Source organism: Schistocerca piceifrons, chromosome 2 (genome assembly GCF_021461385.2).
Source record: "Schistocerca piceifrons isolate TAMUIC-IGC-003096 chromosome 2, iqSchPice1.1, whole genome shotgun sequence".
Lineage (NCBI taxonomy): Eukaryota > Metazoa > Arthropoda > Insecta > Orthoptera > Acrididae > Schistocerca > Schistocerca piceifrons.
Genome location: NC_060139.1, coordinates 690,689,103 through 690,712,507, shown reverse-complemented (window position 1 = coordinate 690,712,507; position 23,405 = coordinate 690,689,103). Strand labels below are relative to the sequence as shown.

At 40.9% G+C, this 23,405-nt stretch overlaps 1 protein-coding gene across 1 annotated transcript in view; it reads right to left on the bottom strand.

The window, feature by feature from the left end:
• Positions 1-18,056: 18,056 nt before the first annotated feature.
• Positions 18,057-23,405, bottom strand: part of LOC124775751 (kelch-like protein 10) — a 159,102-nt gene continuing 153,753 nt past the window's right edge. The window contains exon 12 of the mRNA XM_047250580.1: positions 18,057-18,218. Within this exon, the coding sequence (XP_047106536.1) occupies positions 18,057-18,218 (162 nt within the window). The remainder of the gene's footprint in view (positions 18,219-23,405) is intronic.

Sequence of the window (23,405 nt, the reverse complement as noted above, 5' to 3'; positions counted from 1 at the left end):
ATTAATGCGAGAGAAATGGGGTTCAGCCTCTCTCCGTATTGTTGTGTGAATCTGTGAATCTCAGCTACGTTTGTTTATATTGTACTCTCCTTTAAATTAATTTCGTCACATGCGTGCGTGTTTGATTCTAATTTGCAATTAATAGTTCCTCAGGTTTTTGTCAATTCATGGATGTGATTGGCATTGTCGCTTTGTCGTAACTCTAAATTTTCAAATTTTTCCGTAAGATCGTCGACCTGTTTGGAAAGACGTGTATTAATTTCATCTACCTTTTGAGTCAGTGTGACGAAGTCTGATTTTATCTCATTTCTGAAAGCTGCATTGTCTGTCATTAATTGTGTGAATTTTTCGTCATTTTGTCTTTGATTGGTTGCTACATCTTGCTTAATATTGGATATGCCTTCCAAAATTGAATTCAGCATAGCGGGAAAATTTTGATTGCAAAATGAGCTTGCCCCCGCCGAGTCATTAGACGTGAGGTGGTCTCTCAGGTTTGGTTCTGAATTGGTCCTTTCGGCGTTTGTATGTGTCTGTAGCGAGTTATTTTGATATGTTAGCGTATCTGTATTAATTTCTGTGTCTGAATGTGTCTGTGTATCCATGTTTGCGTTACTTGATTTTTGTTCCATTGTGTACTGGTGTCGAGTTTTTACCATATCGTGAAAAGTTGTGTGCAAGAAAAAAATTGTTTAAACGCGTAGTGTGAAAATGTACTGCCTATGTGTGTGTTTAAATGACTGAGAATGATTGAGAGATGACTTTAAAGATCGAAAGTAGCATACATGGTAATGGTGACTAGCCATGTTGCTTGAATCTTGTACAATGTCGGCCATATTGTGCAATGTAACTTGCGTATTGTTGGATCGGAATGTAATCGTCTGAATAATGAGATTTCACGGAATTTGGAAAAAAGTACTGAATGGAAACTGAATATTGAATTTAATGATGAGAAAAATAATTCTGAATGAAATATGTGTTTGGAATCAATTGTGGATGCGCGAGTGCTGCGTCTTACCGTACATGTCGTCTTGATGCGAAGATTGCATTTCCAGTCCAAATTGTCTTCAGATTTTATTCGTTTTCTTAAATATTCTCGTCACATAGGTTGTTGCCGGTCAGGATGTACATGAAAAAGAACAATTATTTGTAGTACAGATACAATAATGAGACCTGGCACACCGTCGCCAGTTTAACAAATAAAAATAAAATAATATAATAATAATAATAATAATAATAAATTGTAATAATAATAATAATAATAATAGCTTGTCTGGATGAGTAATTGAGAGATTAAGGTTTGTTTCGCCTTTAAGATTGGAATTGAATTTCTTGATGTTTCATAAAATCTTACGTAGCATTGTTCATTGAGGTCACACAATAAAGTAAAGGCAATTTATGCCGTGAATTTTTCGAGCTTCGCACGTCCGACGATGTACAGAACGTAGCCAAGGCTCATTATATACTTTTTGTTGCAAAGTCTGATGTCTGACCTCAGCTTCAATCATGACAATCAGGTGACTAAAACTTCTAAAACAGAGAAAAGCGTACGATTAAATAAAACATGTATTCATTTCAAAATATACATTTCGATATGAATGACACTTACTTAAAATTATAGGTAAATAATTGCAGATAATTCACAAATGAGAGCGACTTATTAATTCTGCGCCTCTGTTCTGCAAATAAGTATCAATGTGGCTAACTGTGGAGCCACACAAAATATTACGTCCTTCTAGGACAACGAATGACATAAGAGTGCTGATGTCTACTGGCTGCGACAAGAGAGCGGTGTTAATTCCTTTGTTTTGCTTTCTCTTGTCTTAAAAAATTGATACATATAATCTACGTTCAGTAAATTAAATATCGTCTATGCTCGAGTGCAAATGGTTCCTTAAGAGTCCTAAACTAGTACAAATATTTTGATACTGAAAATTTAACATCATGTATGTATTTAATTCTCTATTTTATACAAATTTTTAATATTGCTCTAAATGCCACTATTACTGCTAGAGTGTCTTTAGAAAGGTGCAAATGTTGACCGTCTGAATGGATTACTGAATATGAAGTCGTTGATGACTTGTCGGATATCCAATTCATCCAAAACATCTCGATGGGCATGAAGAACAGCTAAGTTGTTCAATCACTTCTGTCCCATTGTTGATCGGAGATATGACTTCAGATGTCCAAGGGCGCTAAATGACCTTTCTGCTCTTGCTGTCGTGATTGGAACTACTTGGAGAAGGTTAATGCACTTCACTACTTCACATATCATTTCTCCAATTGCAGGCTCTTGAGTAATGTACTTTCTTACATCACGCATGTTTTTTTAAGACCAGTTGTTTTTTATTAGAGATATTGGCTAACATATTCAAGTGTAAGTGCAGTCTCTCAATGTCTAGCTCATTTTTGAAAAGTTCAGTTGATTTTTCCAAGTTTGTTTCACCTCTGTTTACTAAAAGCAAGCACTCTTGTTCAACTGCAATGACCTGTATGAGACCGTTGAAGCAAACCACTCAGTAATGCAAGACTGCACCCTTTCACAAACTTCAATGTAAATAACTTTGTAGTATCCCTTTGGGGTTTTGAAAGTGTGCGGCGAACTGCCTTTGTAGTTTTCACACTTCTTTGGTATACTTCGCATTCAAGGAAGCGAAGGATCATAAACTTTTGAAAGTTGTTTTCTTTTTCTTCTTCTTTTCGCTTCGTAAGCTCTTTTCTGTTTATTTTGTTTTATTATTGTTATTATTATTTGCGTAACAACGCATATACAAAAAGAGCCGCGATATACCTTTTAGTAATGCTGTGCCATGAAGTTCTTTATAATCATTAATTCTCAACAAAACAGAATATATTGTATTCTTATTGTTCTGTATCTGGCTTTCTATTAAAGGAACATTTTTCGTTACTGTAACTCACTATACAACTCAACATATCTTCCCTACTTTATAGTTGTTGAAAATGTTAATGAAAATTACTTTATTATGAATACTGATGTTACAGTTCGCAATGATTGTTCAACAACAAAATTTTGCAGTGGATTTTTGTTATCAGTAAAACACCAATAAGTACCACGACTAGCACAAGAACATGAGACTATTATCGGAGAAAAATACGTTTTTTACTATAAGGTTAGCCAGACCAGAACTAAGCACAGCAAGATTCCTATTATATTACGAAGGTAAATTATCTTTTTTGTACTGTTAGTAATATATTATCAGCAGCCCGCGTCAACCTGCAAAACACATCATAAAATCTGCTGCTCTGCTCTGCAAGTCCGGAAGCTGAAAGAAATAATTTTATTTCACTATTACCTTCCCGCTTTGCGGTATGATAGGTTTCATTTAACGCAGTTTGAGTACGCCGCGGCAGCGGCTCGTTCGTTCGTAGCGCAGCTCTGCACCACGGATAATATTTAAATAACTGAAAATGTCTTAAAGGGATGGGATAATATGCCAAGCAAGCTACTACAAATAATAATGCAAGGTTTCATTAAATAACTCTATTCAAAACATTTAAATATGTTAATTATTACACACCTTTAAAATGAGTACGTAATGGCGTACATCTCTCAGTCTCGACAAAAGAATGCTATGTTAGCATACAATACAACGTCACAGGCTATCCTACTCACGTAATTCCAAGAAGAAGACAGAGAAATTAATGTTCGTTCTGTATTATTTACACTAGTTGCATATTCTCATCTTTGTTTGATATTTATCGTCTGTGGCGGTTTCAGTACTCGCCGACACAGATACTATCTCAAATAAATAATAAAAAAAAGTACATAATTTTATACAGTAACAAAACATGATACACAATGTTTTCTCTTTATCACATAATATGTCTTTTGCTAAGAGACGTTACAATGCCCCCTGGCAGCAATTGACTAACGTTAAGAATGTTCGGCAATATGCTGCCACTAACGTCCGTTTTGTCATTGTCTGTCACCTTATTTGGTATATTCACTGTTCACTTCTTTGCTCTTTTGCACTATAGTTTTATTTACACTCTTTATAGTTTTCTCACACTTTGCGAGGTGACCGTAAACCTAGTCCCAGGGACATTACAGTTTTCTGGCTCCCCCATTCGGGCTACGTGCGGTCAGAATACCTGGGAAAACTGCGCCGGAGCCATGGTCATCTCACCCGGTTTGTCTTAACACACAGTTTGATTGTTCATCAAAAAAGGTTGGACTTTATCCAATGTTCACAGATAACAAAGGTTATTTATGACAAAATGTTAAACCTTTAGTCTCCTTGTTAAAAATGTACCTTCTACACTCTTTCACATTTGTGTTCTGTGTCACTGAAAGTCAATCATCAAACAGTTTTACAGTAATGTAATGGATTGTCTCTACACTTACTCACGACAAATGTTCTATCATGGTATGGCATTCGTGTCAGTTTGCTTCACTAATGTGACGAAAACATATAACATATATCACTGAACCAATGAATATTTTGAGTCTATACACAGTAACTAAAGAAAAAAATGTCTGTCACGTAATTTCGTGTCCAATAAATCATTTTCATATTAGTAGATTAACAACGTAGTTGGTAATGTTTGGTTGAATGTCAATAATGTACGGAGCGGGCGGCGCGAAACAATTGTTGCGTAGCGTCGTCTGGAATGCGGCGTGCCAACGACCGCTGGGGTCGACGACCTGCTCGCAGTAACAGCGACGGCGTGCTGGGGTGGCGCCCGAGTAGTCGCGGACCGCGCCGAACCATTCACCAATGTCGGCGTGTTGCAGTGGTTTCCCGCGACCAGCTGGCTGGCGGCACGGCACCCGACTCTGCTTCTCCGCATGGCTCCCCGTCACAATGCATGAAACAAATATTCCACAACGGTGTACTGTCTTTAAGGATACAGATTATTAGCTGTGGAAGAAAATGCGACTTGGTTAAAAGCGTTTATTGTTCAGTAAGCCGTCGTTTCGCTGGTATGCACAGGATGTTTTGGCGTGATAACGGGTTTCTTGTGGTTTCACAAGTGAATCGCATTGTGACACTGGTATTCAGGGTTCGTCACACATACGTTGTACTACACACTTTCATTTGTTCTCACGGTCGATACGCTGCCAGAGCGTCTCTCAACACGCGAAAAATGTTTCGGTTCACACACACTAAATGTTTCCGTCGAGCGATGTTTGTTTGCATTGTCTCCGAATGGATCCCTAACTACCGTTTTTACACACAGTATATTGTTCGTTGAGCACTGCACTATGACAGTTAGTCACTACACTTATACCGACGTATATATTGGTGCAGATACAACAGCCATTTTCTGTCCCTACTACACACAATATTCCGTCCTTTCCGAGATTGTTTATGCACACAGTTTATTTTTAATGCATATCAAATGTTCTTAGCATAGTCACTCTCATCTACATTGAGTCCATTGTGTTTACCACGTCATTACACACTTTTAATACTATTACTAGGCATATATTGCTTTTTTTGTAATTATTCAAAGGTGTGTGATTTTTGGTACATAGCTTTCTTTTCCTTTTTCAGTGTAGCTTGCCAGGTTATCACCCATCTAGCAAACAGATTTTACCATGTGCATGACAGCTCGACTTGGGCATATTGCTCAATAAATACTTCATTTAGTACTAGTATTATTTTTAATGATCTGTCCTACAGGACTACAGTGTAGTTTCCGCGTTGATTGACTTGATTCGCGTACCGCGTAATGAATATTCAAGGACGTGTACCAAGTACACAGGCTTCAATTGGAGCATCGATACATACAAAGCGTAGGTTATACGGAACGGGTTTGTTTTTGATTGAATTCTGCTCCAGTGTCGTTCTCAGATCACTATTGGCAGTAACATTACATCACATAATTGTTTCGTACTACAAAGTCAATTTTTGGCCAGTAGAGACTCTCTCTCAGGGTTCCTTAATTCTAACACAATTACATCTGTTACATTACTATATGAGATTTCATCATTAATTGCACTTACTTACTACAAATGAAAAATGATTCAAGATATTAATCCTTATTTTATCAACAAATAGATTGTTCATTGCTTGATGAGCATATAGTATTTCAATGACACTAATTGTCTGTAAACAAAGTCTTTGCATGCTATTGCTTAGTTTACTGATTTACTTCCTCAAGGTTTAATTACACACAAATTCTTTCTTAAAACTAACATACTGATCCTCTAAAACACAACTGAAATCTTCTCATAACTACTACTATTTACATCTGACACGTCACTGAATAAATAATTTTACATCTTTACGTGGATATAGTCCTTTTATTTTCCCCGTCTGGGGATGTGCTAACAAATAGCTACATTCGTGTGGCACCTTTATTACTTCAAAGGGCCCTGAATATACCAATTGCCACTTACTATTTTGCTTTAGGGTGGCTGAGGATTTGGGGTGGTTACGAATAAGCACCATGTCCCCTACATTGTATTTCTGTTTGTTAGTTACACCTCGGTCGTACTTCTTTTTTCTTTTTGCAGCACAGCTGGTTAGGTTGTCCCACTCTAACATCTTCCGAATCTCTTTAGCCACTACTTCCCTCCTCGACCAAGGGATGGAGTAATATGCGCGACAGTATGTTTTGTGGGGCATCACCTCTATGTGAGAGTGGTACCCTTTGACTATTCCTGGTCGGTCGGTAAATACCATTGTATATTCCGATAGCAGCTGCGTCAACTGTTGCTTTTGTATGTTGCTTAAACTTTCAGATTCCTGTACTTTGGTCTGAAATGCATGAACATTTGTTTCAAAATTTCTATCTTCTATACTCGGATAATAGAGATCTGTCACAGGTGAATAATTATTGATGTGTAGTACCCAGGGGTTCCTACATTTGATATTAATTCGGTTGCAACATGGCACAAGTACCTCCTTCGATTTCATCATAGACAACTCAATCCTCCTACCTTTATTAACTATGCTTAGTTTTCCCGAGGAGAGGTCGATCACTGCGTCCCTCTCACGGAGAAAATCTACTCCCAGAATGCAGGCCACCTTTAACCCTTTAACAATGAGGAACGAGCTCACTATGGCTTCGCTCTCCTTACAAATCTCCACCTGCACCTGGTACTTAACTAATTGGCTTTGTGCACTTATAGCTCCAGACACCTTGCAATTATTAACCGGGAAAGTCGGTATGCTACGTCCCTTCCCCAGCGCTTTAAACAATTCTGTACTCATTACACTCACTGAGGCACCTGTGTCGATGATTATATTCACGGCAACATCATTGATTTTCGCTTCTATTATGGCTTGCACATTTTCGTTGCTATCTTTCTTACATTCATGCGGTTCGGTCAGTAGATCTCTATCCATACTGATACCGTCGTTGTATCGCAGCATATGTATTCCAGGGATATTATTGTCATTCGTGTTGCTCTCACTCCACCCCTCGGCCAGCGATGGAGAGCATATCGAGGCCGATTCTAGTTTGTTGGATTGCTTGCTTTCGAGGTACTTGGACGGCTATTGTCCGCGACCTCTACTATGTGTACGTTTTGATTTGTAGGCCGCCACGACTGCGCAATAGGCGCGTTTTGCAGTGGTGGTCTGTTGTTGTCGTACCGGTCATTACCGTGCCGCTCTGGGCTTGGTCGCTGATTCTGATTCCAATTGCGATTACTGTCGCTGTAATTGCTATGCCACTGACCTCGCGCATTTTTCCAGCGGTTGCTCCCTGGCAGTCCGGAATCGTACCGGTCGTCAAATCGACGCTTTTTATTATGGGACGGTTGACCATACCCGTTCTGACTTCTCCCATTATTACAATTTTGCGAATGCTCTTGCCGCTTATTACCACCCCCACCATTTCCATGGTTGTGGTTTTGTGCACTATTATTTCTGTCATGTTAACACCCTGATCCATTATTCTGCGAGTGATCACACGCTGCTTTTGCGTCTTCCTGGATTAAGTCTATTGAATCTAGAACAGACAGGAAAAGTTCCATGTCGCTTTCTGGTACGTGTATTAATTTCTCTTTGATATGAATGGGTAAATGTGATTTTAGGAGTCTTACTATGTCTCTTGGTGAGATAGGCTCGTCCCAGTAGCGCGTTTTGTTTATATACTTCTCGAAATACCGTCTCAGATTCCCAAGACGGGGTGAGTACGGTTCGGGATTGTATACTTCTTTTCTTAGCCGCTCTTGTATACAAGGCGACCAGTATTTCGACAAAAACGCTCTTTCAAGCTGTTCATACGTCATGCAGCTGTCTGCTACTTCCGTAGCCCACAACGCCGCATCGCCCTGAATGTATGACATTACGTATTGAATTTTCTGTGCTTCGTTCCACACACTAGGCAAGATATTTTTAAAGCTTTTTATGAATACTACTGGGTGTACTGACTTCCGTTCCGTAGTAAACGTTTGAAACTGCCTATTTTTTATCAAACTTTCTTCAACTAATATTTTTGGACTATACTGGTTTGCTCCTGGGACATAGGCTGTGTGCTCCGAACCGAATCTACAGCTCTTCGCATCATCACCTAAAGATTCACCATTGTTGCGTCGCGTATAAGTTTGTGCGTTGCCAAAAACATTGGCTGTCGGCGACATAGGTTCATGTTCAAAATGTTTGCTGCTCTGGGCTAAACCCTTTTCCAAGTCGGATATCCGTTTGTTAATATTCACTTGCCACTGCGGAATATCCTCACTGAGTATTTGTTTGATGGTTTGCACGTCGTTCTGTACCTGACTATTTACTGCGGTACTGAACGATTCGGAATCTCTATCTGCCATGGCTGCTTGTACCTTTGAATTAATATTTTTGTCAGTCTCACTCTCCTTCGCTTCCAGCCATGAGTTGAATTCGGTTTCAATTTTAGTCGCTTGTTCGTTCCACTTCTGCTCTACAAGCTGTGTGGAATCTATTTCTAGCTTTTCTAATCGGTTGGCTAAGACACCTATCTCGTCTACGATGTTAGTGTTTGCTACTTGCAGGTTGTTGACCTGTACAGTCAACTCCTGCACGGCCTTAGGTATCGACTCATAATTCTGTTTCATACAGGCAATGTCTTTTTTCATAATTTCTAACGATTGCACAAGTTGCTGGTCGCGCTCAGCTAGCTGTCGATCTCGCTCAGCCTGCTGGCGATCCCTCTCAGCTTGCTGTTGTGCAAATTTTGACTGGTAATCCAGCACGCGCTCTAATATCGCCTGAAGTGAACGTCCACCAGGCAGATTACCACTCTCTGGTTCCTGCTTTTCTGGGGGTGGTGCTATTTCTTTATCTACATCTCCTTGAGCACTGGTGGGTGGTGGCACCTCCTCCTGTGCCCCTGCCCCCACATTTTCGCATGGTATATCCTCAAAGAGAGTACTTGTACTGCTTAATGCATCCGTTTCTACATTTCCTGCACTAACTAATGGCTGTTCCTCAGTATCCATATTGCTCGGACGTTGACTACGCAATTTAACCATATTCATAAATTACCTACTTAAACACAAGATCTGACAGTTTTACCACTTGCACACAAAATATGTTAATCTATCTACAATACACTGCACACTAAAAATTACTATCTACAATCAACTTTGCCCTGTCATAAACACTAACGTCAAACTACGCACACCACTAGCGATATGAGATCACTTCACTGGAGTTAAGCTTCTACAAACAGGACAACTACACTGTAGTCTTACCTTTAGTTTATCTAATTTCGGGGTTCGGCTGCCCCCGGATTATGTAGTCGTTACTGTTTCTCAGTACTCTCAGGATCGTTTCCTCTGACTCGCTTGCAGTAGTGCGTTTTTTCATGAAAGAATGTTTGTACATTCATTAACACATGGCATTAATCATGATACACATACATACATTTATCACTAAACACATACATATATATATAACAATAGACACTGAAAGAAAATACATAAAACAATTATTTTCGTGGCCACTGCAAATTCGGGCCCCGCGTTTTTGGGCGCCAGTTTCACTTCGTAAGCTCTTTTCTGTTTATTTTGTTTTATTATTATTATTATTATTATTATTATTTGCGTAACAACGCATATACGAAAAGAGCCGCGATATACCTTTTAGTAATGCTGTGCCATGAAGTTCTTTATAATCATTAATTCTCAACAAAACAGAATATATTGTATTCTTATTGTTCTGTATCTGGCTTTCTATTAAAGGAACATTTTTCGTTACTGTAACTCACTATACAACTCAACATATCTTCCATACTTTATAGTTGTTGAAAATGTTAATGAAAATTACTTTATTATGAATACTGATGTTACAGTTCGCAATGATTGTTCAACAACAAAATTTTGCAGTGGATTTTTGTTATCAGTAAAACACCAATAAGTACCACGACTAGCACAAGAACATGAGACTATTATCGGAGAAAAATACGTTTTTTACTATAAGGTTAGCCAGACCAGAACTAAGCACAGCAAGATTCCTATTATATTACGAAGGTAAATTATCTTTTTTGTACTGTTAGTAATATATTATCAGCAGCCCGCGTCAACCTGCAAAACACATCATAAAATCTGCTGCTCTGCTCTGCAAGTCCGGAAGCTGAAAGAAATAATTTTATTTCACTATTACCTTCCCGCTTCTTTGCGGTATGATAGATTTCATTTAATGCAGTTTGAATACGCCGCGGCAGCGGCTCGTTCGTTCGTAGCGCAGCTCTGCACCACGGATAATATTTAAATAACTGAAAATGTCTTAAAGGGATGGGATAATATGCCAAGCAAGCTACTACAAATAATAATGCAAGGTTTCATTAAATAACTCTATTCAAAACATTTAAATATGTTAATTATTACACACCTTTAAAATGAGTACGTAATGGCGTACATCTCTCAGTCTCGACAAAAGAATGCTACGTTAGCATACAATACAACGTCACAGGCTATCCTACTCACGTAATTCCAAGAAGAAGACAGAGAAATTAATGTTCGTTCTGTATTATTTATACTAGTTGCATATTCTCATCTTTGTTTGATATTTATCGTCTGTGGCGGTTTCAGTACTCGCCGACACAGATACTATCTCAAATAAATAATAAAAAAAAGTACATAATTTTATACAGTAACAAAACATGATACACAATGTTTTCTCTTTATCACATAATATGTCTTTTGCTAAGAGACGTTACATTCTTCTTCTTCTTCTTCTTCTTCTTGTCTCTCTCTCTCTCTTTTCTTTTTTCTTTTTTTTTAACACAAGTCCAAAAAGTGTTCAAAACTATCAATCCCTCATACACTTTTTCCAGATCAGCAACACTTAGATGAGGGCATTGAATTTTTTCATTGACGTCCTCTACTGGGTTCATTGCATGGCAATAAAGACGTAAAAAGAAATAAATCTTGAATTGTAACATTGACTCAAGGTAGCCTGCACATTTGTAACCTGCCTCATTTTTGTCCTCTGCAGAAAATGTTCCAAAAAACTCTAGAAATTCTTCAAAGTTTTTCAATATTCTCAAGATACTAGAAGCTCACATAGCCCATCAAGACGGGTAAGGGGTTGTAGACCAGCTTGGTCGTTGGCGCTCTCACAGTGTATGTTTCTGGAAAGTCCCATCCTTTTGTTGGATTCCCTTACGGTGTTTATTAAGTCCTTGGCTAAAGTCATAATACCCCTCATAGACGTAAGATGGTGGAGACTGTCTGTAAGTGCTAAGTCTAAGCTGTGGGCACTGCAGTGCACAAACGTGCTTTTGGTTGTATATCCAAAACTAATTAGTCCTTTGAACTTACCTCTCATATTCGAGGCACCATCATAGCACTGTCCTGTTAAGTTATCCATCGACAAATCAAGACGAGCGAAAACATCTTTTAAAATACTAAACAGGGATTGTGATTCAGTGTTGGGGGGTCTCGTATAAGCCAATAAACTCTTCGTTGATGCTTAGAAATCATCGACAATACAAATACAAAACGACACTTGTTCATGAATCGAAGAATCACTTGTTTCATCAACCATAATAGGAAAATGTTCAGTCTTCTTGATTGAAGCCAATATCTTTCTCAACACGGACGTTCGTAGTAGATCAATGACCTCGTTTTGAATATCGTGGGACATCCACCACGACATCCACTTATACCCCGAACGCCCTAAGCGATCTTTAAACTCAGGTATGTCATTCTTTCGGAGTTCCAACAACTGAAAAAATTTTGAGTTTACGTCTTTGTGCCCTCTAATTGCTAGTCTTTGTCCTTATAGAAATTGCACGGTAGTAAAAATTGTCTCAAGAGCTAAACGGCCTTTCTTCACATTACTATCTAACTGTTCTTTCAATTGGGAGGCCACACTTCGGTTAGTGATAGAATTTAATTTTCGGAACACCTTCTTTATGCATAAACATATTTTCATGAAGACGGAATTATTCCAAAGCCTTTTTCCAGCTAGAAAATCCTACGGAAAATTGTAATAATTTTTAGTATCTGCCTCTTTGCAGGTTTTGCAAAAAACTTTTTCGATAGATGCTTCATATTCTAGCCATGTATATCACCCAAGACTTCTGAAATGATCTTCCCTCACCGGATTGTCCAGGTTTCGGCTGTGAACGGTTCTCGCCTGAAGACGACGAAGCAATTGACAACACAATAATTGTTGAAGGCTGACTTGCAGTATCATCAACTTCAAAGCGCATCTTTTTGCTAACAGATTTATCCATTGCAAACTTAATTTACAATACACTAGGAGACTAAAGTAAACGATAAAATATGGTCATATGAAATAGTCCACTAGACACTAAAGTAGGACACTAAGCACGTCTGCAGAATCTACATCTACATCTACATGGTTACTCTGCAATTCACATTTAAGTGCTTGGCAGAGGGTTCATCGAACCACAATCATACTATCTCCCTACCATTCCACTCCCGAACAGCGCGCGGGAAAAACGAACACCTAAACCTTTCTGTTCGAGCTCTGATTTCTCTTATTTTATTTTGATGATCATTCCTACCTATGTAGGTTGGGCTCAACAAAATATTTTCGAATTCGGAAGAGAAAGTTGGCGACTGAAATTTCGTAAATAGAGCTCACCGTGACAAAAAACGTCTTTGCTTTAATGACTTCCATCCCAATTCGCGTATCATATCTGCCACACTCTCTCCCCTATTACGTGATAATACAAAACGAGCTGTCTTTTTTGCACCCTATCGATGTCCTCCGTCAATCCCACCTGGTAAGGATCCCACACCACGTAGAAATATTCTAACAGAGGACGAACGAGTGTAGTGTAAGCTGTCTCTTTAGTGGACTTGTTGCATCTTCTAAGTGTCCTGCCAATGAAACGCAACCTTGGCTCGCCTTCCCCACAATATTATCTATGTGGCCTTGCAACTGAATTTGTTCGTTATTTTAACACCCAGGTACTTAGTTGAATTGACAGCCTTGAGAATTGTACTATTTATCGAGTAATCGAATTCCAACGGATTTCTTTTGGAAGTCATGTGGATCACCTCACACTTTTCGTTATTTAGCGTCAACTGCCACCTGCCACACCATACAGCAATCTTTTCTAAATCGCTTTGCAACTGATACTGGTCTTCGGATGACCTTAGTAGACGGTAAATTACAGCATCATCTGCGAACAACCTAAGAGAACTGCTCAGATTGTCACCCAGGTCATTTATATAGATCAGGAACAGCAGAGGTCCCAGGACGCTTCCCTGGGGAACACCTGATATCACTTCAGTTTTACTCGATGATTTGCCGTCTATTACTACGAACTGCGACCTTCCTGACAGGAAAAGGAACTATCCACACTGAATGACTGCGACAGCAGGATGGACTTTATATAGCTGTGGCATCATAAAGTCTCGAAGCATCAAGGCGACGCGGGGCGGAGTGTCCCAGGCACTTCTGTTCCAGTTCTTCTGATGCCGTGGCCGCAGTGCTGGCTTGGCCGCCGCAACGCTGGCCCGCCGGCACCAGACTTTACCCGAAGGTTCGCGCACGGGGGCAAACTCTAAGCGTGACCGCAGCACGGTAACCCTATCATGATTCACACCACTCGTTTTCAGTTAACCTGCTTACTACCGTAATAATTATTTGTTTTAACTCATTACTGAACGTGTTTTAAAAGATAACCATCGTCAAACAAGGAAAATAAAAAATTCCAACACAATTTTGTGATTACAAAGCATAATATAACTAATAATTTTCTTAAATTATTGGGGGGAGAGGGTCTCTACCCCCCTCCCCCCCCCCCCCCCCAAATGAATTTTTGAGGGGCTCGGGCCCCCTAAGGCCCCATGGAGTTGGCGCAGGCCTCAACCTGTCATAACAACTCCGCCATCCACTCCCAATACAACTACATTACAATCTGCCATCTGGCCATTTCAACTAATTACTCAGAGCTGACAGATGCAATGGGAATGTGGTTGCATGAACAAGAACGGGAAAGATCTGGGAAACAAATAAAAGTATAAAATTAAAGCATTGTACCATCACTCATTAAGCACACATAGAACGTATATTGGTGGTAGCAAACATTAAGAGATGTCATGCCATTGATGACCAATGCAGTGTGAACTAGTATGAGACAGTGTATCTAGTGGGACAAAATCTTCCTTCCCGGAGTCCCTAATGTGGCATTACATCAACACAATGGATGTTTTTTCTTTTCTACTATGAACTGAAGATTATCTGAAAGCAAAATGGCAAAACGCTTTGTGTGTAATCCAAACTCTACCCTGAGGCAGACAAAGTCTGAATCATAATGTGGGCACCTTCAGAGAAATAAAATAAATGTATGTTCTAGCTCCTCATAATGTCAGATCAAATCGTATTACAATATGGTAAACGTCTCAGAGAACACTGATACATGTTAGTGCAGCCAGGACACATCACTTTGTTTCGTAAGCAGCTATGGTACCATGTGTTTCTCTGTGATAACCCACCTATTTACAAGTTTATACAGGATGAATCTACACTCCACTCACAGAATTTTGAAGCTTGTTCAGGGATACTTTGTTAGTATTTTTGAACGTGGGACTCATGGTCTCTAGAAACTCATTAAAGAGTATTAACATAATTATGACTTATTTGGTTTGTTCCTCCAGTTACCTCTTTTTCTGTGAAAGTGCCTTCACAACAGGTAAGTAGTCTGCAAATTAAATGACCAAAACAGAAATCACAGAGGCAAAAGTATTATGATGCAACTGCTATTACTGTGGGAACAACTTAGCATTGCAATGTTGTGCCACTCACCCTTTGTGTTAAGTGAACCCATACATGAAAAGGATGTTGGTCAACTACACTCCTGGAAATGGAAAAAAGAACACATTGACACCGGTGTGTCAGACCCACCATACCTGCTCCGGACACTGCGAGAGGGCTGTACAAGCAATGATCACACGCACGGCACAGCGGACACACCAGGAACCGCGGTGTTGGCCGTCGAATGGCGCTAGCTGCGCAGCATTTGTGCACCGCCGCCGTCAGTGTCAGCCAGTTTGCCGTGGCATACGGAGCTCCATCGCAGTCTTTAACACTGGTAGCATGCCGCGACAGCGTGGACGTGAACCGTATGTGCAGTTGACGGACTTTGAGCGAGGGCGTATAGTGGGCATGCGGGAGGCCGGGTGGACGTACCGCCGAATTGCTCAACTCGTGGGGCGTGAGGTCTCCACAGTACATCGATGTTGTCGCCAGTGGTCGGTGGAAGGTGCACGTGCCCGTCGACCTGGGACCGGACCGCAGCGACGCATGGATGCACGCCAAGACCGTAGGATCCTACGCAGTGCCGTAGGGGACCGCACCGCCACTTCCCAGCAAATTAGGGACACTGTTGCTCCTGGGGTATCGGCGAGGACCATTCGCAACCGTCTCCATGAAGCTGGGCTACGGTCCCGCACACCGTTAGGCCGTCTTCCGCTCACGCCCCAACATCGTGCAGCCCGCCTCCAGTGGTGTCGCGACAGGCGTGAATGGAGGGACGAATGGAGGCGTGTCGTCTTCAGCGATGAGAGTCGCTTCTGCCTTGGTGCCAATGATGGTCGTATGCGTGTTTGGCGCCGTGCAGGTGAGCGCCACAATCAGGACTGCATACGACCGAGGCACACAGGGCCAACACCCGGCATCATGGTGTGGGGAGCGATCTCCTACACTGGCCGTACACCACTGGTGATCGTCGAGGGGACACTGAATAGTGCACGGTGCATCCAAACCGTCATCGAACCCATCGTTCTACCATTCCTAGACCGGCAAGGGAACTTGCTGTTCCAACAGGACAATGCACGTCCGCATGTATCCCGTGCCACCCAACGTGCTCTAGAAGGTGTAAGTCAACTACCCTGGCCAGCAAGATCTCCGGATCTGTCCTCCATTGAGCATGTTTGGGACTGGATGAAGCGTCGTCTCACGCGGTCTGCACGTCCAGCACGAACGCTGGTCCAACTGAGGCGCCAGGTGGAAATGGCATGGCAAGCCGTTCCACAGGACTACATCCAGTATCTCTACGATCGTCTCCATGGGAGAATAGCAGCCTGCATTGCTGCGAAAGGTGGATATACACTGTACTAGTGCCGACATTGTGCATGCTCTGTTGCCTGTGTCTATGTGCCTGTGGTTCTGTCAGTGTGATCATGTGATGTATCTGACCCCAGGAATGTGTCAATAAAGTTTCCCCTTCCTGGGACAATGAATTCACGGTGTTCTTATTTCAATTTCCAGGAGTGTATATGCGATTGCAGTCTTTCTCGGCGTATTCCACTGATGAATTCTTCTCGGGTTATCAGCCGAGTGGTGGCGTCGTCTTCAATGAGTTTTGTACCCATCATATTCTGGCGAAGTACCATAGCTGCTTACGAAACAGAGTGATGTGTCCTGGCTGCACTAACATGTATCACTGTTCTCATTAAAGAGTATTAACATATTTATGACTTATTTGGTTTGTTCCTCCAGTCACCTCTTTTTCTGTGAAAGTGCCTTCACAACAGGTAAGTAGTCTGCAAATTAAATGACCAAAACAGAAATCACAGAGGCAAAAGTATTATGATCATCTTCGCCAGAAGATGATGGGTACGAAATTCATTGAAACGTTGCGATAACTGTTCGTCAGTAGTGTTCATGCTGTTGTGTATCACCGATAACACACAATTAACTCTGCTGGAGAAACAAATCCAAGACAGAATCGAGCAGTACTGATTGCTAGCTTGCGGTTGAAGGTTTAACTGAGCTTTATGGTATTGTTGTCAACAGTAAGTACCATAAGTGAATCGAGAAAGTCTATTTCCAAATGGCACATGCAGCACACCCCAAAAGTATTGCTCTGTTGTGCTGATATTTTCAGTGAAATACACACATGAAGGTAAAATGGGATAAGAAATCAGACTAAATGTATTTACTCTGAAGAAAGCCACTCGAGACCAAGTGACTCTTATACCAGAATACTCAGAAAATATCCCTGAACAAATGTCAAAATTCCGTAGCTGGATTTTGGTTTATTACTGTAGAATGAACTTAAGTCTGTCTTTTGACTGTCTTCTGTGTGTTAAGATATGAATATGATTTGCATACACTCACAGATGTCAGTGGAAATCACTTTCTATACCCATGTCATACAGTGGAGTTGGAGTGCTAGTTGAAAACCAAGCTGAAGCCTGTCTCAGGAGCTCATTAGAGATTTTTATGAGTTTACATTGAACAGTATCATTGTGTCAGTATTAAGAGGCTGTAAGAAACTTTACTTTTTAAACTATTACTTTACAGCCATGTTAGTATGAAAGTTCCAGGATGTACTGAATGTTCATCTTTTTAGGGTGATGCTCAATGAATAAAATTAATTCTTCTGTATCGTGCGCTTACTTTCTTATTCCAATGTAGATCATTTCATGCTATGTATTTACCTTCATCCATGATCAAAAGATATGACGCATTCGTAACAAGATAGAAAAACTTCTTTATTGCTGTTCGGCACTAGCGCGGAACATGGCAGCAAGCTGTAGGTAGGGAACTGTGGAATTTAAGAAGCCGAAACAGGGTGGTGTGGCGCAGCAGCAGCATCTCAGCACGGTGGGTTTGGAAGGCCGAAAGAGTCGCGCCCCTGAATGTGTCCAGCAGTGGCGTCCAGAAAAGGCCACCAGCTCAGTCCAGCTCTGGCGTAGAGTCACTGTCGCGGTCCAGATCCAGCTCTACATCGTCAAAATCTGTGTCGCGCTCACCCTCGCCTCTGCCCTCATCTTCTTCTTCCTCTTCCTCATCCATCGCATCCATCGGTTCTTCCGGGTCACTTTCTTCCTCGCTTCCCTGCGGACAAGACTGCCACTGAGTGCTCTACTAGTCTGTGAGGGTCAAGGGACAAATGGGAGCTGTGTATATAAGCCATAGTTTTTAATACTGGGGAGAAAGTAGAACAATGTGACCCTAGGCCATAGAAGTACAGAATGTCCGAGAAGTACCCGTACCTCTTCAAAAAATGTGACACAAAACATTTGCCTCTGTCGTTCAGTCAAATATCAGTCTCCAATGAAATCCATTATCAAAAGAATACTTGAAGTTCAGTTGCTGTGGACAATACTGCACGGCCACATAAAAGAATGAAACAAACAAACTTGAAAATGAATGGCCTTTCACCAATGCTTGTGAATGAGTTATGTGACAACATGGAGCAATGAGTTGCAGCTCACCATGTTTTGCTACCCTGCTTCCCAAATGACACGCCTTGCTGATGAGAGTGCAATGTACCGCAGTTCGTGTAGGAGGAATGTGATTTTCTAGTCTAAGGAAAATCTCCATTACACTCAAGAATGGGAAAAGAAGCGGCCTCATGTTATGATATTGGCTGGGATGTCATCAATATACCTGATTGGACCTTACCACACCAGACAGTTCTGCAGGAATAATCAAGTCCCATGTTGTCCAATGTCGGCACAAATGTAATGAAGCATTGCGCAAAAGTGGTGACAAATCGTTTCAAAACATAACTTTTGAGATACTTCCCAAGATATCAAGGATGACATGGAGACCCATAAATCCCTGTGTTTGGCATGATGATAGAAATACATATTCTCTGGAAAGGATGAGTTTAAATCACTGTGTTCACCCCGAACATCTAGGGTTAAAACTAGATGGTGCCTTAACTTACAAGCACTGGAGACATGAGACAAAAGGTATGCGCCAGGAACAACTTCATCCACACACTGACAAATGCCACATGGGCAGAGCAGCCCATCATCCTCTGCACGTCTGCTCTTGTTCTGTGTTTCTCTGCTGCGGAGTATGCTGCTTCAGTCTGGAGTAACTCTGTACATCAAGTTTATGTGGCTCTCAATGAGATTAGCTGCATAGTCACAGGGTGCCAAAGATCCACTCCATTCAATAAGATTTTTCCACTCTTGGCAGTAACACCTCCAGATGTAGGAAGAAAGGTAGCAGTGTAGATTCAAAAGAAGAAAGGGCTCATGCTTTTCCATCACGACTGACATACAGAAAAAGGTTCCTCCTTGCAACAATTCCAATTCCAGCTTCAGCTGTAGCCCACCAAACTGAGCTGTGAAGAACAAAGCCCCTGGTGGATTACAGACAGCAAAAGAGAATCTGCTATCAGGCTGTCATGTCCAGATCCGGTCTTACGAGACCCTCAAAAGGTCATGAACAGGGGTCACAAGGTGAAGACTAATTTAAAGAAGTGGGGTATCTATGACGGTAAGCTCTGTGAATGTGAGGCAAAGCACAACTCTTGAACACTTGCCAATTTGGAGTAATCTGAATGAACCCTGTGACACGGAAGACTTGTTTCCAGCAAAGGGCTGTGCTATTCTGACTGCTGAACACTGGACTCAAAAGAGTGGAATTCTCTCAATTGTTAATTTTAAGATTATATTGTATTTTAGCGTTTTTGGACTTAGATAAAATAAATATACGAGGGTAATCCCAAAAGTAAGGTCTTCTATTTTTATAAGTACATAGACCCGTTTATTTTTACAATAGTTTACAGCTTGAACATTTAGCTATTTTTCGACATAATCACCATTTCTGTCGATGCATTTTTGTAGATGCCGTGGCAGATTTTGTATGCCCATGTCATACCAGCTCGCCGCCATGCTGTTCAGAAAGTTACGAACCTCTTCTGCCACCTCGTCGTCGGAGCTGAATCGCTGGGACCACAGTTAACGCTGACAGGTACTGTGAGACGCTGAAAAACTCAAACGGGCAATTGAGAACCGGAGAAGAGGAATGTTGAGCAAGGGCGTACACATTCTCCATGACAACGCTCGCCCACACACCGCTCGGCAAACCGTTGCTCTCCTGCAATAGTTTCAGAGGATCATAATCACCCACCCACCCTATAGTTCTGACTTGGCGTCCAGTGACTATCACCTGTTCCCTAGGTTAAAAGAACATTTGGCCGGAAAGCGATTCAGCTCCGACAACGAGGTGAAAGAAGAGGTTCATAACGTTCTAAACAGCATGGCAGCGAGGTGGTATGACGTGGGCATACAAAAACTGCACAGCGTCTACAAAAATGCATCGACAGAAAAGGTGACTATGTCGAAAAACAGCTAAATGTTCACGCTGTAAACTGATGTAAGCCATTGTAGAAATAAACAATTCTATGTACTTATAAAAAAATAGGAGACTTTACTTTTGGGATTACCCTCGTATTAAGTATTCCAGCATACAACATACTGTTTTGACCTTTGGGTATGGGGCCTTTTCAGACACATAGTATATAGGCTGTACATTCCCCTATTTCTGAGGAAATGAGCTTTGAAACCAACATCGAATCTATGTGATTGATGGAATACGCCTGTGTCCCTATTAGTATGCACTATGCAAAGTGGAGTTGGCAGCTCTTATTTGCCAGAAATCAAGCATTACGTTTATCAGCAGAAAAATGGTCATGTCCGAGCACAAAAAAGATGAATATGCTACTTTTTAATGACTGAGAGAAAAATGGGGAACCTGCTGCCTCATTCCTCTTTTCACTTTCCTCATAATAACTTGAGCATGCGAACATGTTCACGCTCTTTTAACACAGAAAATTTTAAATCCTTTAACGTAGCTTCTCTCTGGAACCCTTCATACTCAGTATATCCCTCTCACTGCCACTTTGCGGCTTATATAAAAGGAATTCTGTAAATCAGTGAAGTTTTGACAGTTTATTTACACAACTCGATTCATTTATGTATTTTGAAAGACACAATAATAATAATTAGACATAATACAAGATTAACTCAAAATCGTTTGCTTTACAGGTTTCTGCATTTTTTCTCTTTGAGCGCCATTCATTTAAAAGAGTAAAAATGTTATTAGGAATATCATACTGAATTTGCAGTCTTTCCAGTTTTATATAATATTTGGTAATCATTCTAATAAGACCGTTTTAGTCAGTTTTTCGCTCTGAGCATATCTGAATGCTCGCTAGAAGTGGGAAGACAAGTATTTGCATATGAGGACAATTTCACACAACGATCGGCCGATCTACGTCCATTATTATGGCTGAGGGAATATCTGAAATGCAAGTAAATTTTGGACAGATTTTAGTTAAACTATTACAGAGCTTACCATTTCCAAAACAGCATGTAAATATTGAGTCCAGTTGATAACCGTATTTTATATTATATGACGATGGTGTTTCATGACATTTCAAATAATTCACATTTCCAAGTCATGACGGTCTTTATAGCTGTACAGAGCCAGAACACTAGCGATGACCACAGAACCCTTACCACGTATTCACTGCCTAGTTAAAAATGCATGTATGCCTCCGGCCGGATATTATGTCCATATTTTACGCGGGTAAGTACGGTAACTTTGATCGAAAAAGGTTTCAAGGTTCCACGAACACATCATCTCAGCAGCATACGGTAACAGTTTCGACGATTTGTCATGAATATAAATTACAGAAGCGGCCATCTCCACAAATGGCACTTTTTGTACCCAAAAATCATGGTTTTTCTGGTATGTCTTAATAATGGATACATATTTCCGAACACGAGAAAATGACGTTTCAAGAAGAATGTCTGAAGATTGTACAGTTAAAATTTGAGCCGTTTGCTATTCGCAGTCCCATAGAGAGTGCAGCTTGTGCAAATGACAGTTGGCTAAACTGATCAGCTTGCCACCGACGTAGTAATGTTCAGAGTAGTTTCATAAATGCCTCGTAGAAACTCTACATCTACATCTGTTTTGTACAAACCACCGTGAAGAGCAAGGCAGAGGGTAATTCCCATTGTACCAGTTATTAGGGTTTCTTCCCACCCCATTCACGTAGGGAGCACGGGAAGAACGATTGTTTGAATACCTCTGTGCGAGCAGTAAGTGTTCTAATCTTCTCCTCAGGATCCATATGTGAACGATAAGTAGGGGATTGTAGTATATTCCTTGAGTCGTCATTTAAAGACGATTCTTGAAACTTTGTTAACAGACTTCCTTGGAATATGTTACGTCTGTATCTTCAAGAGACTGTCAGTTTAGTTCCTTCAGTATCTCTGTGACACTCTCCCATGGACTAAAAAACCTGTGGCCATTCGTGCTTAGCATCTTCGTATACGCTCAATATCCCATGTCAGTCGTACTGGGTATGGATCCCACGCACCTTAGCAAGATTCTGGGATGGGTCGCACAAGTGATTTGTAAGCAGTCTGCTTTGTAGACCAATTGCACTTCCTCAGTATTCTACCAATAAACTGAAAACTACCGACTACTTTACCCACGACTGAGACTATGTAATCATTCCATTTCATATCCCTACAAAGTATTACACACAGATGTTTGTATGAGTTGGCCAATTCCAACAGCGACGCATGAAGTGTATAATTTTACATTTCTGAACACTGAGAGCAGATTGCCAATATCTGCACCACTTTGAAATGTTATCAAGATCCGACTGAATATTTATGCAACTTCTTTCAAATGGTTCAAATGGCTCTGAGCACTCTGGGACTTAAATGCTGAGGTCATCAGTCCCCTAGAACTTAGAACTACTTAAACCTAACTAACCTAAGGACATCACACATATCCATGCCCGAGGCAGGATTCGAACCTGCGACCATAGCGGTCTCGCGGCTCCAGCCTGTAGCGCCTAGAACCGCTCGGCTCAACATCTTTCAGATAGTACTTCATTACAGATAACTGCATCATCTGCCAAAAGCTTGATGTTGCTATTAATTTTGTCTGCAAGGTCATTAAAGGAGCCCTTCCACTACCATTCTTGTAGGTGTGTGTGTGTGTTTGTGTGTGTGCGTGTGTGTGTGTGTGTGTGTGTGTGTGTGTGTGTGTGTGTGTGAAGGAAGATCGTATTTCCGAAATGAAACAGGTAAGAATCATTTTCCGGCTTTCTTAATGTAATTCTGATACTCTGTTTCATAAGTTATTTACAGAGTACACGAGCAATAGCCTTTAATTCTTGACTGCATTTTGAAAGGTTGGCTTTCAGTCTATCATACCGCATCCACATGTTCTGCAAATATGACATGTCAACAGATATTC